Genomic DNA, 14,961 nt, shown 5'->3' on the forward strand with positions numbered 1-14,961 from the left:
AGGTCGTCTGTGGGTGGCAGGGACCTGAGTTGACCATCACACAGAAATAAGATCTTATATTTTGTGTGATAATGGCTCTCTCTTACATTTTATATACATCCTTTGTGTGGTGACTTGAAGGGGAGCTGTCTTTAAATGTTCTGTACTTTGAGTTTGGGGGCTCGTGAGCCCTTGACTATGCCAGCTCGAGTCAAGGCTGTGGATTTAAGGTCTGTTTGGTGATTGATCACTTCTTCCTAGTCTATACAGACAGCGTGAACTATTCTGTAGCCCATATTTCCTACAAACAACTTCAGTTCAGATGCCTGTTCCAAAATTGTTTCCTTTTATTCCCAGCTTATCTGCCAACAACTATGTGACCTTAGCACAGGGGATACTTCTCATGTGCGCACGCACACACACACCCACACACACACACACACACACACACGGTTTATCTTATGTCTCATGCCCAGCAACTAAATCATTTATGTGCCTGAGGCTGTGCTTGGGGTTTTCTGGCAGAGTGCCTGCAGTTCTGTAAGGCTCTAGAGCAGTGGTTTTCAACCTTTTTTAAAATCTCATGGCACACTTGAAACTGTTAGACATGTGTGGCACATTTAAATTATGTTGATTAAAAAGTAAAAGAAAAATATACTCACTGTGTTTTGAACTTCTTTGAAAATAATTTAATGGAAAATGGTGCAGCTTTCAGAGGTGAAACTGAAACAGTAAAACAATTACATGAAGCCATGGTGACTCTAGGGTTAGCAAAACCATCCACCAACCTCAGTTCCCCATTGATCACTGTATACCTGGAAAAGGGTGACATACCTGGTGCTCTTGAAGCCATCATTGACTGCCATGCAAAGTACAAAGTACTACCAAGGATTCATGATGTTTTATGTAAACTGGTAGAGAAAGGAGAGACTGATCTAATTCAGAAAGCAATGGACTTTGTGAGCCATGAACAAGGTGAAATGATGATGCTCTATGATCTCTTCTTTGCCTTTCTACAAACAGGAAATTATAAAGAGGCCAAGAAGATCATCGAGACTCCGGGCATTAGAGCTCGACCTTCACGACTTCAGTGGTTTTGTGACAAATGCATCACAAGTAATCAGGTTGAAACTCTGGAAAAATTAGTGGAACTAACAGAGAAGCTATTTGAATGTGATAGAGACCAGTTGTACTACAGTCTGCTGAAACTATATAAAATAAATGGTGACTGGCAAAGAGCTGATGCTGTCTGGAATAAAATGCAAGAAGAAAATGTTATTCCTCGTGAGAAGACACTAAGATTATTAGCGGAAATCCTAAGAAATAGTAATCAGGAAGTTCCATTTGATGTACCTGAGTTATGGTATGAAGATGAAACAAATGTCCAGAATTTGCCTTCAGCTTTGCCTGTAGAAAATGATCTCCATAAAGATCTGTTGAATGCCTGTCAGTGGAAGAGAAACAGAGATGCATTTAATATTTTCCTGAAAGCAAAAGAGCAAAATGTTGTGTTTAACCCTAAAACTTACAAAAATCTCATAAAATTACTTTTGTTGAAAGATTGTCTGTCACAAGCAGAGCATGTAAAAAAATTTGCTGAGACCCACATCAAGGGCTTCACACTGAACGATGCTGCCAGCAGCCTCCTCATCATAACGCAAGTTAGGCGGGATTATTTGAAAGAGGCTCTAACAACACTTAAAACAGCCTTGGACCTGAAGCAGATCCCTTCTAGGTTAGCTGTGACCCACCTTATCCAGGCCTTGGGCTTGAAGGGTGATATAGAAAGCATAGAAGCAATTCAGAAGATGATAAATGGACTTCAAAGCACAATTGGACTTTCAGAAATGGTTTTCATCAATAACATTGCTTTGGCACAAATAAAGAACAATAACATAGATGTTGCAATAGAGAACATTGAAAATGTGCTTACTTCAGGGAGTCCACCTGTGGAACCCCAGTACTTTGACTTGGCATACTTATTCCAAAAAGTGTGAGAAGAGCAGTTGGAAACAGCAGTTGAAAAGATAAGCATCATGGCAGAGAGACTGGCCAATCAGTTTGCAATTTGCAAAGTTGTCACTGACCTTTTCCTTCAGCTTGTGGATGCAGGCAAGGTAGACGATCCCAGAGCTTCCTACAGAGATGTGGAGCCATTGCTGAACAAGTCCCAATTTTCTTGGTGTTTTTTGTTAGGAATTCTGGGACAGAAGGAAAGACAGCAACTCTGAAATCTTTGCTAGAATTGATTCCTGAATTGGCTGAAAAGGATGTAGCGTATACCTCCCTCATGAAAAGCTGTGTTGTGAATAAAGATGTCACATCTGCTAAGGTGCTATATGAACATTTGACTGCAAAGAATATAAAATTGAATGATCTGTTTCTAAAGCGTTACTCAGTGTTGCTGAAGGATGCTGGAGAGCCTCTCCCTTTCACTGAGCCCCCTGAAAGCTTTGCATTTTCTGCAGACCAGCTAAAAGGATGGAAGGAAATCTCTTCATGGAATAAGCAGGCACCTTTTTATTTTCTGTGTATTGGGATTATTTGTCTACCTGTTATTTTTAAATGTATTTGAGAGAGAAAAAATAAATAATAAAGAACTTTGTTTATAAAAAAAAAGAAAAGAATTTAATGATCTTAAAAAATATTTATGGCACACCAGTTGAAAATCACTGCTGTAGAGAATGGTTAGCAGCTCTGTGTGCCTCTGGCTAATGGTAACAGAATGTCCTTTTGGTGTATTATAAGTATTGCCAGTCAGACCTACACAGTGAGGAGAAGACTGCCTATTCTTTGCTGCTGCCCAGTGAGTTATATATTAGTTATCTTACCTGCCTACCTGAGGTGAGGGGCGCTGACTCAGGAGGGAGCCAGGACTCCCACCGGGGACTCCCACCCCCATGGGATACCCCTGATCCAGTGAGAATCAGGCTTGTTATTGATCTCTTAGTTGTAAGCGGTTAAACAAGGAAAGAGCTCTCTGCAGTGCTCACTAGCTCAGTGGACCCAGCTGTTCCCCAGACACAAGGCTTGTCCTGCACGTCAGCCACACTGGGAAGGAGAAGAGGATGTGGGGAAATGGTGGTTAGTTTAGCTGAAGATGAGGACCAGCTGCAGCTGCACGGAGAACAATAGCACTGGCTATGTTCTCTATCCCCCCTTTGTGGAATATAATTTCAGTTTCTCAAAAGAGAGGAATATTTTTGTGGTGATATAGGATATTCTGGTTGTATTTTTGTACTAGTTTCATTTAGCCTGGAGATAAATGGTTCCATTCTTGTAAAGTTTTCATTGAAAATATTTGCCAGGGATGTTGGCTCACACCTGTGATCCCAGCACTTTGGCATGTGAGAATTCTACCACTGAACCACCCATGCACCGGTGATCCTAGCACTTTGGGAAGCCAAGGCAGTACTATTGCTTGAGGTCCCAGGAATTTAAGACCAGTCTGGTCAACATAGTGAGACTCCATCTCTAAAATATTATATATACACATACATATGTGTGTGTGTGTGTGTGTGTGTGCGCACGTGCGCGTGTATGTATAAATATTAGTCAGACATGGTGGTGTGTCCCCATAATTCCAGCTATTCAGGATGATTGCTTGAGCCCAGGAGTTCAAGTCTACACTGAGCCATTATCATGCCACTACATTCCAGCCTGAGTAACAACAAGACTCTGTCTCTAAAAAATAAAGTATGAATTTGATTGATCCTTATCTGTATCACAAAAACAATTGACAGGTTTTACCCAGAAATACCAGGCTATGCAAAATGCCATTCTCATCCCCCTAAAACAAGTGCTTGCGTCTCTGACAGCTGCAGCTGGAATGCCCACAAAGCCACCCTCTTCATGGTGGGATGAAGGCAGGGCATCAACACCACACACAGGCCCAGCTGACAGGGTAGAGCCTGCCGCACTGTCTGCCACTATGCTCCTCCCACCCACTAAGCCTGCTGCATATGCATAGGTGTTCCTGGCTGACCTAACCTTGTCCCCAGGCATTAATACAGGGACTGCTGGTTCAGAGGCCTGACCTTTCCCCCGAACCCACAAGACCCTCCCCTCTTGCGTGGGCTGAAGCTTCCCTTATCCCCTTCCTCATTCATCCTCCACTTAGCAAGAGCAAGTGTGAGCATGTAGAAGGCTGCGGGGAAACAGAACATATGGCCTTGACCTCTGCCTTCACAGTTGAGTTGGCATCAGAGGACGGCAGCAGAGGCAAACTAAAAAGCATGAGCAGGTGATGAAATGGCCACAAACTGTGGTCCAAGCAAGGAGGGACACTGAGCTGGGACCAGGATGGAGAGAGCCATCATCGGAGCCTGCTGGGTGGACAGGCTGTCAGGAGAGCCTTGAGAGGACTAGGGGATCCTTAATGAAGCTGGAGCCCCGGAAGGGCTTCCTGCCTTCCTGTGGGTCAGTCCCTAAGTTGAGGAGAGGACCCTGCAGGGGTCTAGGCCTGACATCAGCTTCTTCTTCACAAACAGATGGAGAGTAGCCCAACGTGAGTCTGGCAGGTGGGGGTCAGGACCAGGTCCTGCAGGGCCCTGCAGCGCCCTGCAGCGCCCTGCAGCTTCCTAAGAAATGTGGCATTTTGCTTTAAGCGCCATGGGAAATCATGAAAGTATGTTAAGTAGGAATGCTGTTCTCCTAATTGTAAATCTTTTGTTGGGGACTGGTCAGTAGGAAGGCCCTTGGGGGAGCCACCCGGCCAGAGGGCTATAGTAGGTGGGTGACCGTGTGATGTGGCAGGCATGCTGACAGCTTGGGTGGGGAAGGGGAAGAACAATTCACTGGTGGCCCGGGGGGATAGAGGAAGGAGGATGCACAGACTGGGGACAGCTGGGGGTCTGTCTACGCTAAACATGACAGGCTAAGGTGTCAGCCCTTCTCACTTCCTGGTGCAAATGGAAGACAATGGGTGAGGCCACTTAGGACAAAGGCGACTGGCCCACCTGTCCTGCCTGCAGTGCATGGAGGTGAAGGAGCAGCAGAGGAAGTTGCTATGATCACACCCTTAATTGAGGCCCTGCTAGGTCTCACTTGAGTTAAGGAACAGCCACCAGGTCCTATCCTGACTCCAGCTCCATGTGGGGCAGAGCAGCTCTGCTTAGGGAGCATGAGTGTGGCCTCACTGTGTTCACAGACCCTCCCTAGGCCCTTGGACAAGCCCAGCCAAGCCCTGTGGCAGTGTCTGGACCCCATGCCAGTCTACCCCACTCCCCCTCATCTCCTCCCTTTTCCCTTTGCAGGCGCTCTCTGACCACAGCGCCTTTGTGTAGGACATTCTCATTTTCACTGCCTGCTGTGCTCTGTAGCTCCCAGCAGGGCTGTCATGTTCCCAGGCCTCACTCAGGCAGCCTCTCCAGAGACCCTCCCAGGTCTGGATTTGGGTTTCCTCTTTGAGCATGGCCCCCAAGTCTAAGCCTTCCTACCTGGGGAGAGGATGTACTAAGTGTCTTTTCTGTTTTCAGGATCAATGTGGTACTCAAATGTCCACTGACGAAACGGTGTCCCTAACTGCCCCTTTCTGAGTGGAGCGTGTGCTTTTTTCCAGTCACCACTGAGGAGAGGGGCCTTTTTCCTCTCTTGGGGGTGGGGAGAAAGGGAATCCCTTTGGGGAAATCAGGCCTCACTGAGTCGTCTGAGTGCTGCCCTGGGTCTGTGGGAGTGGGAGCTCCCCTGAGCTGAGGGGCCTGGTGAGATGGGGAGGGAAGGAACGGCAGAGTGCAAGTGTTTACCAGCCCCGCACCATCAGGTGTAGAGTCCACCCAGTGAGAGTGTTTACCAGCCCGGCACCATCAACGTGCAGAGTCTGCCCTCTGCCGAGTGCGAGTGCTTACCAGCCCGGCACCGTCAGCGTGCAGAGTCTGCCCTCTGCTCAGTGCGAGTGCTTACCAGCCCGGCACCGTCAGCGTGCAGAGTCTGCCCTCTGCTCAGTGCGAGTGCTTACCAGCCCGGCACCGTCAGCGTGCAGAGTCCCGTCCCCAGCCCAGACACGCAGCCCACCGCGGCAGGTTCTCTTCCCCCTCTAGGCTCTCCCCACCTCCTTGCCCCAGTTCCTTTGGGAGTTTTTCTTTTTGCCACATGGCCTCCCCTTTCCCCTCAGGGTTACTCTAGCTATGCATTTTCACCCTACCTTGCACACTGGACCACTTGAGTGTCCCAAAGGTATAGGGGGAGGTAGGAAGACACAGGTGGCTGCAGCTGTGTGCCCGTGGCTGCTGTACAGGACGGGGCACCCCTGGAGGGCATCCTAACGGTAGAGCCATGACCTTGGGCTGCATCCTCCCACTTCTCAGATCCTGTTCCCTCACCTGCCAGACGGGAGCCCAGGGATATTGTGAGCAGTAGGAGGGTAATATCTGGAGAAGCTCCCCCTAAATTAGGAATCAAACAGAAGGGTTCTCACCCTGGCTGGGGGTGATGCCCACTTCCAGGGCATATTATTAGTTGTTGATAAGGACTGAATCTTTCCAGGAGAATTTTGTTCCCTCCCTGCCTTCGCAATAATTGACTTGTGCCAACACTTTTGAAATATCAGTAATTGCTGCACCTGAAGGAGGCTGTGGAGGATGCTCAGGAGACAGAACCACACGGATGGGAGGCAGCGGCCACTTCCCAGCTGCTTCGTAAGGCAGGTGGCCAGGCTACACTAGGGTTTGCCATGGGGATTCATTTTGAAATGGCCTAGAAGGCAAAATTACTTTAAATGTAACTTTAGGAAGAGAAAATTCTATTCCGCTTGGTCAGCATGATATAGCCATTAAAATGCTGGTTTTACTCCTCTTTGAGCACTATCCTTGAATAATTTATGGCTTCACCAGGGCTGTAAGCTTTTGTTGAAATAAAATAATTTTTATTAAGAGTGAGTGTGGATCTCACTCAACTATTTCTAGGGAGTTGGGGTCCCTCAGCTGTCCTGGCCTCATTATCATGGTGACCAAGGCCATTTGCTCCTCCAAGACCAGTTTGGTGCCCAAGTATTGGTTAATGAAAGTGACACAGTGGTCACTCTGCTCTTCAGGCTTTTCTATTTCTTCTGCAACATGGAAATAATTTGAGTATGCCTTGGAAAGCCCTCAGCCCAGCTGTCAGTGAATTTCTGTTGCTACCATCTCAGTCGAAGCCACCCAGCTTCAGGAACTCCCTCGGGGACAGGCTTTGCTAGGTGCAGTACTCGGTCAGAGTAGGTATTTCTGTGCCCATTTTATAAGAACACTGGAACTAGGACAGGTGAAATTATTATCTAAGGTTGTGCAGTTAGCTAGAAGTAAATTTAGAGTGTCAGCTCTCCAAGTCTGTTAGTCTGACTTTAAAACCTGGGCCATCGTATGTACGTTACATCTTAGTTTTGCTATAGAAAACTTGCTTTTTAGCAATTGTCTCAAGGCAGCAGTAAAGAGAGGTTGGGTGAGCCACAGTTAAATCTGAAAAATGCGCACAACTTTTATTAGAAATTGTTGGATAGACTCAGGAGAAACAAAGCCTATCTCCTATAAATCTCCTGTGCTGCTAGCCTACCTAAGTTACTTCATGACAATATAAGCCACGCATCACTTAATGCCAGGGATGTGTTCTGGGAAATGTGTCATTTGGAGCTTTTGTAATTGTGTGAACATCACAGAGTGCCTGCACACAGGGCCTCTTGGCTGCTGTGCAGCCTGCTGTCTCACGGGGTGCTGCAGGTGGTCGTGACACAGCTGTGTCTAAACACAGAAAATGTGCAGGGAAAACAAGATGTTACGATCTTACAAGACCATCTGCATGTACATGGTCTGTGGTCAGCATTTGTTCCATATATGTTCTATAAATACTGATCTGCAGAGAAGCGTCACCAGAGGGGCCGGGCAGGGAAATGTTTTGTGGAACACAAATGTGTGTGTGCATGTGTGTAAAAGGGCTGTCTGGAAAGTATCTAGCCATGCACGTCTCTGTTTTTTGTATTACATGGCTGGACACTTCCTGGGCAGCCCGTGTGTGTATTTATTCCAGGGCTACATTAGTCAAAAATTGTGAGGTGTTATTTTTATTATTATTTGTAGTGATAGAGTTTCACTTTATTGCCCTTGGTAGAGTGCTGTGGCATCACAGCTCACAGCAACCTCCAACTCCTGGTCTTAAGTGATTCTCTTGCCTCAGCCTCTGGAGTAGCCTGGACTACAGGTGCCCGCCACAATGCCTGGCTAAAAAAATCATGAGGTTTTATCCCTTTAGTGAAATGATGTAAACAAGCCCTTCAGATTTATACCCTAGGAAAGTTAAAGTTACCACACAGGGAATGCTTAATAAAAATCGCTCTTTCCTGCATGGGACTTTTAGGCTCCAAATGGTAGAAAGCATTTAACTGTGTAAACGCATAAGAAAGTGAGAGCCGGGGAACCGTGGCTAAGCCCCATGGTAGAAAGTCCTGTGTCTTTGCTTCCCCTCCCTGCTGTCCCCTCCTGTGATCCATTCCCTGTAGATCAGTATTTATAGGACATGTCAGATGCTGGGGAACCTGAGCTCTGCCTATGTGAGGAGGAGGCAGCTAGTGCCCGGAGGCCTCTGTTGGGGGACTGCGTGCTGGCACATCTTTCTTAAAATAGATTTATGTCGATTTATATATTTGTTTATACATCTATGTATTTCTATATAGTATATTTATATATATATGTATGTATTTTTTTAGGTATATGTGCATTTGTATAGTTAGCTAGAGACCTGTTTTCCCCTCACATGTGTGGAAAGGCCTGGCAGGCAGTGCTCCTAATTTATATGTATAGTATGTGTATTTTGAAGTACGTATCAATGTGTGCATTTATTTAGGCTATATAGTCTAAATATGCACATTTGCTTTGCGTTTCTCTAGCCATGCCTTGGCTTATGCCCTGTGTATGAGTCATCCCAGACAGACAGACCATGCTGCACTGGTTCTTGAGGGCAGGGACTCCACAAGCCTGAGGCCCCTGGATTACTGTCCTCTGATCCAGTGAGAAGACTCTGGCTGCCCCTGCACTGCAGGTGTCAGGGGTGTTTGTCCCCTTGGCATTTGGGAGAAGCAGTGCCCAGCTAGAACAGGGCAGAGAGAATTTGTTGCTGCCCCAGAGGACAGGGGATGTGGGAGCCCATGGGACCGAGTGGCAGCATGTGGCTGAGTGCCTTCTTGAAGGGTGCAAGGGAAGGCAGGGGGCGCTGGATGCAGGGCAAGCCCGAGCAGAGGCCAGCTTAGGGGAATGCACCTGTGTCCTGCCGATCGGCCATGTGGTTCCCCTAGTAAGCACTCTGCCTTCTTTGGGTTTCAGGTCCAACCCGAAAGATGCCCTCCAGTGCCAGTGCCGTGGACTTCTTCCAGCTGTTTGTCCCAGACAATGTCCTCAAGAATATGGTGGTGCAAACGAACATGTATGCCAAGAAGTTCCAGGAGAGGTTTGGGAGTGACGGGGCGTGGACAGAGGTGACCCTGGCAGAGATGAAAGCGTTCCTGGGCTACATGATTTCCACCAGCATCTCCCATTGTGAGTCCGTCCTCAGCATCTGGAGCGGCGGCTTCTATAGCAACCGGAGCCTCGCCCTGGTCATGAGCCAGGCTCGCTTCGAGAAGATCCTCAAGTACTTCCACGTTGTGGCCTTCCGCTCCAGCCAGTCCACACATGGCCTCTACAAGGTCCAGCCCTTCCTGGACTCCCTGCAGCACGGCTTCGACACGGCCTTCAGGCCTTCCCAGACCCAGGTGAGGCCGTTTGAAGAGCACACTTGGGGGGTGCCCTGGGCTCGCTCTCATGGCCTCGCCATGGCTGTGGCAGGACGTGGGGGTGTCTTTTCCTGCCCTGCCTGTCCTCTGAAGTTGTTTTGTGGTCACCTCTGCTATTTATTCTTCTATTCCATCAACCCATAAAATCCAAATTAAATCAGAGGGTGTTAACAGTAACAGCTGCATCCCACAGTCAGAATGCAGTCCTTTTGCTTTGAGGTAGAATTTCAGGGTGGGGAATTTCTCCCCATCCTTCCTCTGCTTTAATTACACTTTCTTTCCAAGTTCTATTTTGCTCAGACTAATGTTAGATTTCTAACTGTATGCTCTGAGCATGTTTTCCTCTGCAGCTAGTGAGTCGGAGCTGAAAGGCTCTGGGTGGCAGAGAGCATAAGCCTGGAATTTAAGCTGTTTCCCAGGTAATGGGGTCACTTGTGTGCTTTTGGACGAGGGTTTAGATGAGCCCAGCTTTGCTGTTAGTGTCTCCCTATACCTTCCCCAGCCTCCACACTCCAGAAGGTGGCTCCAGCTGTTTTCAGCTCCCTCTGCCTATACCTGTGGCAGTCACACCACCTGGCAGTCACACTGAGGCAAGGTGGAATTCCAGAAGCTTTCTCAAAGTTGCTCTACTGGTGCAATAAACTGAAGAGCTGCTTAATTTCTAGAAATTTCTCTAACCCAATCCAGGAAGTTAGCCCATATTAGCCTGATTTCCTTTGGCCTATGCTGTATGAATAAAAAAGTGTACTTTTCTTTTACTTATTAACATACATTTCAAAGCCCATCTGTGTATCTGTTCACCTTGTGCTTTTCCTTCTAAGTGAAACTTCTGTGCTTTCAAATGTTCCCTAACTCTGTGTGGCACCTTCTTCCCCACTCAGCTAAAGACAGCGGGGGTTCTGTGGAGGAAGGGATTGCCCTGTTTCAGTCTGTGGGATCCTGTGAACGATTTCTGAGTAGTTCTCCCTGCTGGGGGGTGAACCTGCCAGGCTCCTATGACTTGTAGGTGTTTGCATCACAGTTTCTGGCCCTGGAATGCTTTTTCCCCTCCTCTCTGCTTTGCAGGGTGACCCGATCTCTAGGGCCCAGCATAAGGCCTCCACGGCTCTCCTGTTCAATTCTCGCCACCATTTATATGGGGTAGCCAAACCCAGGGTGTCTCATCTACCTACCTGTGTATCACTTACCTTCCTAACAAAAGCTGGAGACTTTTGGGGGACGTGAGCCCTGCCCCGTAACAGGCCCTGTGGTGCCAAGGAAAAGCCTGAGCACTCCGTCTTTTGTTCCACTGACTACTTGCCTGATGGTACAGGAACCATCAGAGCCATGTTGGCTAGACACAAGGGGAAAAAATCCTAACCTGATCATCCTTGGGTGCATACATTTGAGAAGTTGCTGCTACAGGCTCTGGGCTCACTGTGCCTCAGCAATAGCCAGCTACTTGGGTGGCTGCTGTTTAACAACCTGGAGATAGGGGTGCTGGCGGTCCTTCTATGCAGGCCTTACACAGAGTCATAATCACAGATGTTGAGTGTCTAGTGTGTGTGTCCTGAGTCACAGTGCCTAAACACAGTAGCTTAAACTCAAGATGCTCGCCACACCTCCCTGGCACACTGGCATTCGGAGTTTGTGGGCTGTCCCTCTGCAATCCCCAGTCACAGGGGCCCTGAGGAGAGGCCCAGCCACATCCCTGAGCCAACCTGGGCAGGCAGCTCTGTGGGTGGGTGGATATCTGGGGAAGTGACTCTGTTCTCCTTATTTCCATGGCTGCTCAACTGGGTGTGCTGGGAACACCAGGATCAGGGAGGACCTGGAGAAGTGGGCGTCGTCTGCTGCTGTGCACATCTGTGCGTGGCTTCCAGCCCATGAGGCTCGGGGGTGGTGCCAGAGAGGTGGCCCAGTCTGGGGGGGGCTCTCCAGCCATCCAGTTTTCTCTAAATCACCCCATTTTTTAATTTCTTGTTTTTTACTTTGTATTTGATTTTTATTTTACCATTGGACTTGCAAAGTTGTGTTTTTTTTTTTTGCTCCGTTTTTTGCTCAGCGTTTCCACCCTGTGTTGGTCAGGATCCCAGCAACAAACAAATGCCGTGCTCTAGAAGGGCAGGTGGTGAGAAGGGAGCACAGAGGCTGTCGCCAGCAGTGTGATCAGAGCAAGGGGAATTAGGGGGTGCATCACCGGGCAGGCTGCAGTGGGCAGCTGGGAGCCACCTGGGAGCAGAGAAGGCTGCAGCCTGGGGAGGGGCCTTGGGGCCAGTAGGCAGAGAGCCAGGTGCAGATCCCTTCACCTCATTCTTACTCTGTGACCTTTGCTGAGGCCTCTCTCTTGAACCCTAAGCCAGAAGTTAGAGGCAGAGGCTCCTGAGGGGGCAGGTTATAACACTTGGTCTCCAAGCCATGGCAGGGGTGAGGGAGAGTAGCAGGCCTCAGGATGAGCGGCACATACTCAGTGCCCTCCAGCAGCCTGAAGCACCAGGCCTGTAGACCAGCCCTGTCAGCAGGTGGGGAGCAGGGCAAACCAAAGGATGTGGATCCTGACTGCAGAGTGTGATTGGGTGTTGATGCATATGACTAGGCCTTCGTGGTTCCTGGGGCTTCCTGCATGTCACTGGGCCCCTTTCTTTCCCAGTGCAGCACCGTGTCTGCTAAGGAGCCAGCGGGCTGGGCTGAGCCTTCTCCCGGCATCAGGCACATCATGCCTGGCTCTTCTGTGCCTCTTAGAGAAGGAAGCAGGTTCATGTCTTGATACTTGATCAGAGAAGTTAGAAGTGCTAAAGATTTCCTGGTTTCCCTGCTTTACCCCTCTTTTGGGAGCTCTGGAACACTCAATTCAAAGAGAAGTGGTGATTTACTTGTAAGTTGCCATTGGCTGCCTGCGAGCCGCAAGGTCCCCAAGAGACCCTTCATTTCCACCTGTTGACACCAGTTGAGATGATCCTTTCCCCGGGGCTCTCACTGGATGTGTGTAGCTGGATTTGCCCCAACTCCTAGGGCTCCCTCTTACACAGTCACTCTGTACTTCACCCCAGATGCATCCAGGGTACACTCCCCTAACAGACTCAGCACTCTCACCTCTGCAATCCCAAGAACCTTTTTATTCCATGAGCCTTTGGTATGAGTTCAGTTTTACAATGTCCTCAGAGAACTTCCAGAATCTGACAGTAACCAAAGCAGCTGCACTCACACATGTGTGTTTACCTACGTATAAAATGGGAGGATGCTACATTTCCTCAAAAGTAGAGCCAGATCAATTGAAATATTTTGTGGAGGGATTATACAAACAAACAAATGGATGTTTTGTCTTTCCCTTATCGTGCATACCACTTGCCACAGCCCAGAATAGCTTGTCATATGCAGAAGGGGACTCAGAACACATAGCTGGGTAACAGACGAGCACTGACCAGCCTGCAGCCTTGAGGAGGCTGAAGTGGTTTATCTGGAGTTTTCGGAGCTTTGAGGAGGGTGCTGCTCTGAGTGCTGCATTCAGGAACAAGCCATTCATAGTTCATGTGACAGTGATAGAAAAGGGAGAAAAAAAATCATTGAGGGTTAAAAATGCCTGCTGACCTTTGTTCTTTGATGAGGCATGTAATTAATTTGCAAGTGATGGTCTGTCCAGTGTGAATGGAGCCAAGGTGTGTTCTATTTCTGAAGAGGAGGATGGGAGAAGGCAGTTTATTGTGGCCTCAGAGGGAAGAGCCGGATGTGTGTCTCTGGCAGGAACAATTGGGTAGGGAAGGACCTCTTTATACCAGGTTTTCCCTTCCCCATCCACTCCCATTCCCTTTCCATGTATGGGGCATGTCCGTTTCACTGGAATTGTTCCACATGGGATTTTGGATGTTTTATGAGTTACCAAGAGGCAGCAAGTGTAAAAAGCCAGACATGAGGGCCCTGGGAGGCACTGCAGCCAGGCCAGCTCCCTAGCACTCCCCTTCCTGTGCAGGGGCAGGTAATGTCCCCAAGCTGCCAACAGTGAAAACTAAAGGGGGGCAGGTGTGCACGACTACCACCAAACCACACGGCCATTACTTTTTAAAAATGGAACCGGAAGTATCATTAATAGAAGAATGGAGGGACACTGTCCACATCACAGATGGTAAGTATCACCCTCTACTGTGTCCTGGGAAGACCACGTTTGACATCACCTGGGAGCTTGCAGGAAATTTACAGTCTCAGGCCCTGTCCCAAACCTGCTGGATCAGAATCCACATTTAGCAAGATCCCCAGGTGATTAGTCTGATGTTCAAACTTTTTCTGTGAATGACCACATAGTATTTTAGACTTTGTAGGGGCTGTATGATCTTGGTTGTGTCTTGTCGATTCTGTCATTGTAGCCCCCAAACAGTCACAGATAATATGTAAACAAATGAACATGATGGAGTTCCAATAAAACTTTATTGACAAAACAGGTTGTAGGCCAGAGTAGGCTGTATTTACTGACCCCGATCTAGACATCATGCAGAGTTCTTGGAAGCATGTGATTTCCTACTCTCTTACTTCAGTTAACCACAGACATAAACTCTATTTTATAATTAAGCTTGAATAGGATTAGGTAGGGGAAGGTAAGGTAGCACATTCCTAAAATTTACCAGAAAATTTTGCCAAAAACCTTTAGCTTGAAGAAATAAAACTTTGATCAGCCCTTATTTTTTATTTTGCCATTTGTTTTTAGTTTGTTGTCTTGTCAATAAAAAAGTGACATACCATGTTATTGGTAAGTTGAAGCAGATGAGATAAGTTTAAAAATTGCCCTGGGAATCTTGTTAGAAAGGGCATGACAGCCTAGGGGTGGTGTCACAGCAAGGCAGCAGGGAGCTGGATCAGCTGCTGAATGATTTTTGAAAAGAGGATGTTCAGTCTGGGAAAAGGAGGTTGTGGGCTGACATGAGAGCTGTCTTGAAAATCTTTTACATTAAAAGTATCTTTTCTTTGCTGTTTCTCTCCAGCAAAGTCTGACATTAGATACAAGTACATTTGGCATCAGGGAGGGGAAGAACCTTTGAGCAATTGGAGTTGTCAGTCAGTGGAAAGGGATTACTTGGGAAAAAGTAGGTGTCCCCACTGGACATGTCAGCAAAGGGCCCCTGCCAAAGACCCTCAACCAGGTGAGGGTCAGGACCCCTGCCAGAGACCCTCCACCAAGTGAGAGTCAGGACCCCTGCCAGAGACCCTCCACCAAGTGAGGGTCAGGACCCCTGCCAGAGACCCTCCACCAAGTGAGGGTCAGGACCCCTGCCAGAGAC

The 14,961-nt window shown here is 48.0% G+C and overlaps 1 protein-coding gene across 1 annotated transcript in view; it reads left to right on the forward strand.

Annotated features, from left to right (window-relative positions):
• PGBD5 (piggyBac transposable element derived 5) overlaps nt 1–14,961 on the forward strand; it is a 91,068-nt gene that overhangs the window by 41,230 nt on the left and 34,877 nt on the right. The window contains exon 4 of the mRNA XM_012805877.1: nt 9,267–9,694. Coding sequence (XP_012661331.1) covers nt 9,267–9,694 — 428 coding nt within the window. The remainder of the gene's footprint in view (nt 1–9,266; nt 9,695–14,961) is intronic.

Source organism: Otolemur garnettii, unplaced genomic scaffold (genome assembly GCF_000181295.1).
Source record: "Otolemur garnettii isolate 467f Iridium unplaced genomic scaffold, OtoGar3 scaffold00045, whole genome shotgun sequence".
Lineage (NCBI taxonomy): Eukaryota > Metazoa > Chordata > Mammalia > Primates > Galagidae > Otolemur > Otolemur garnettii.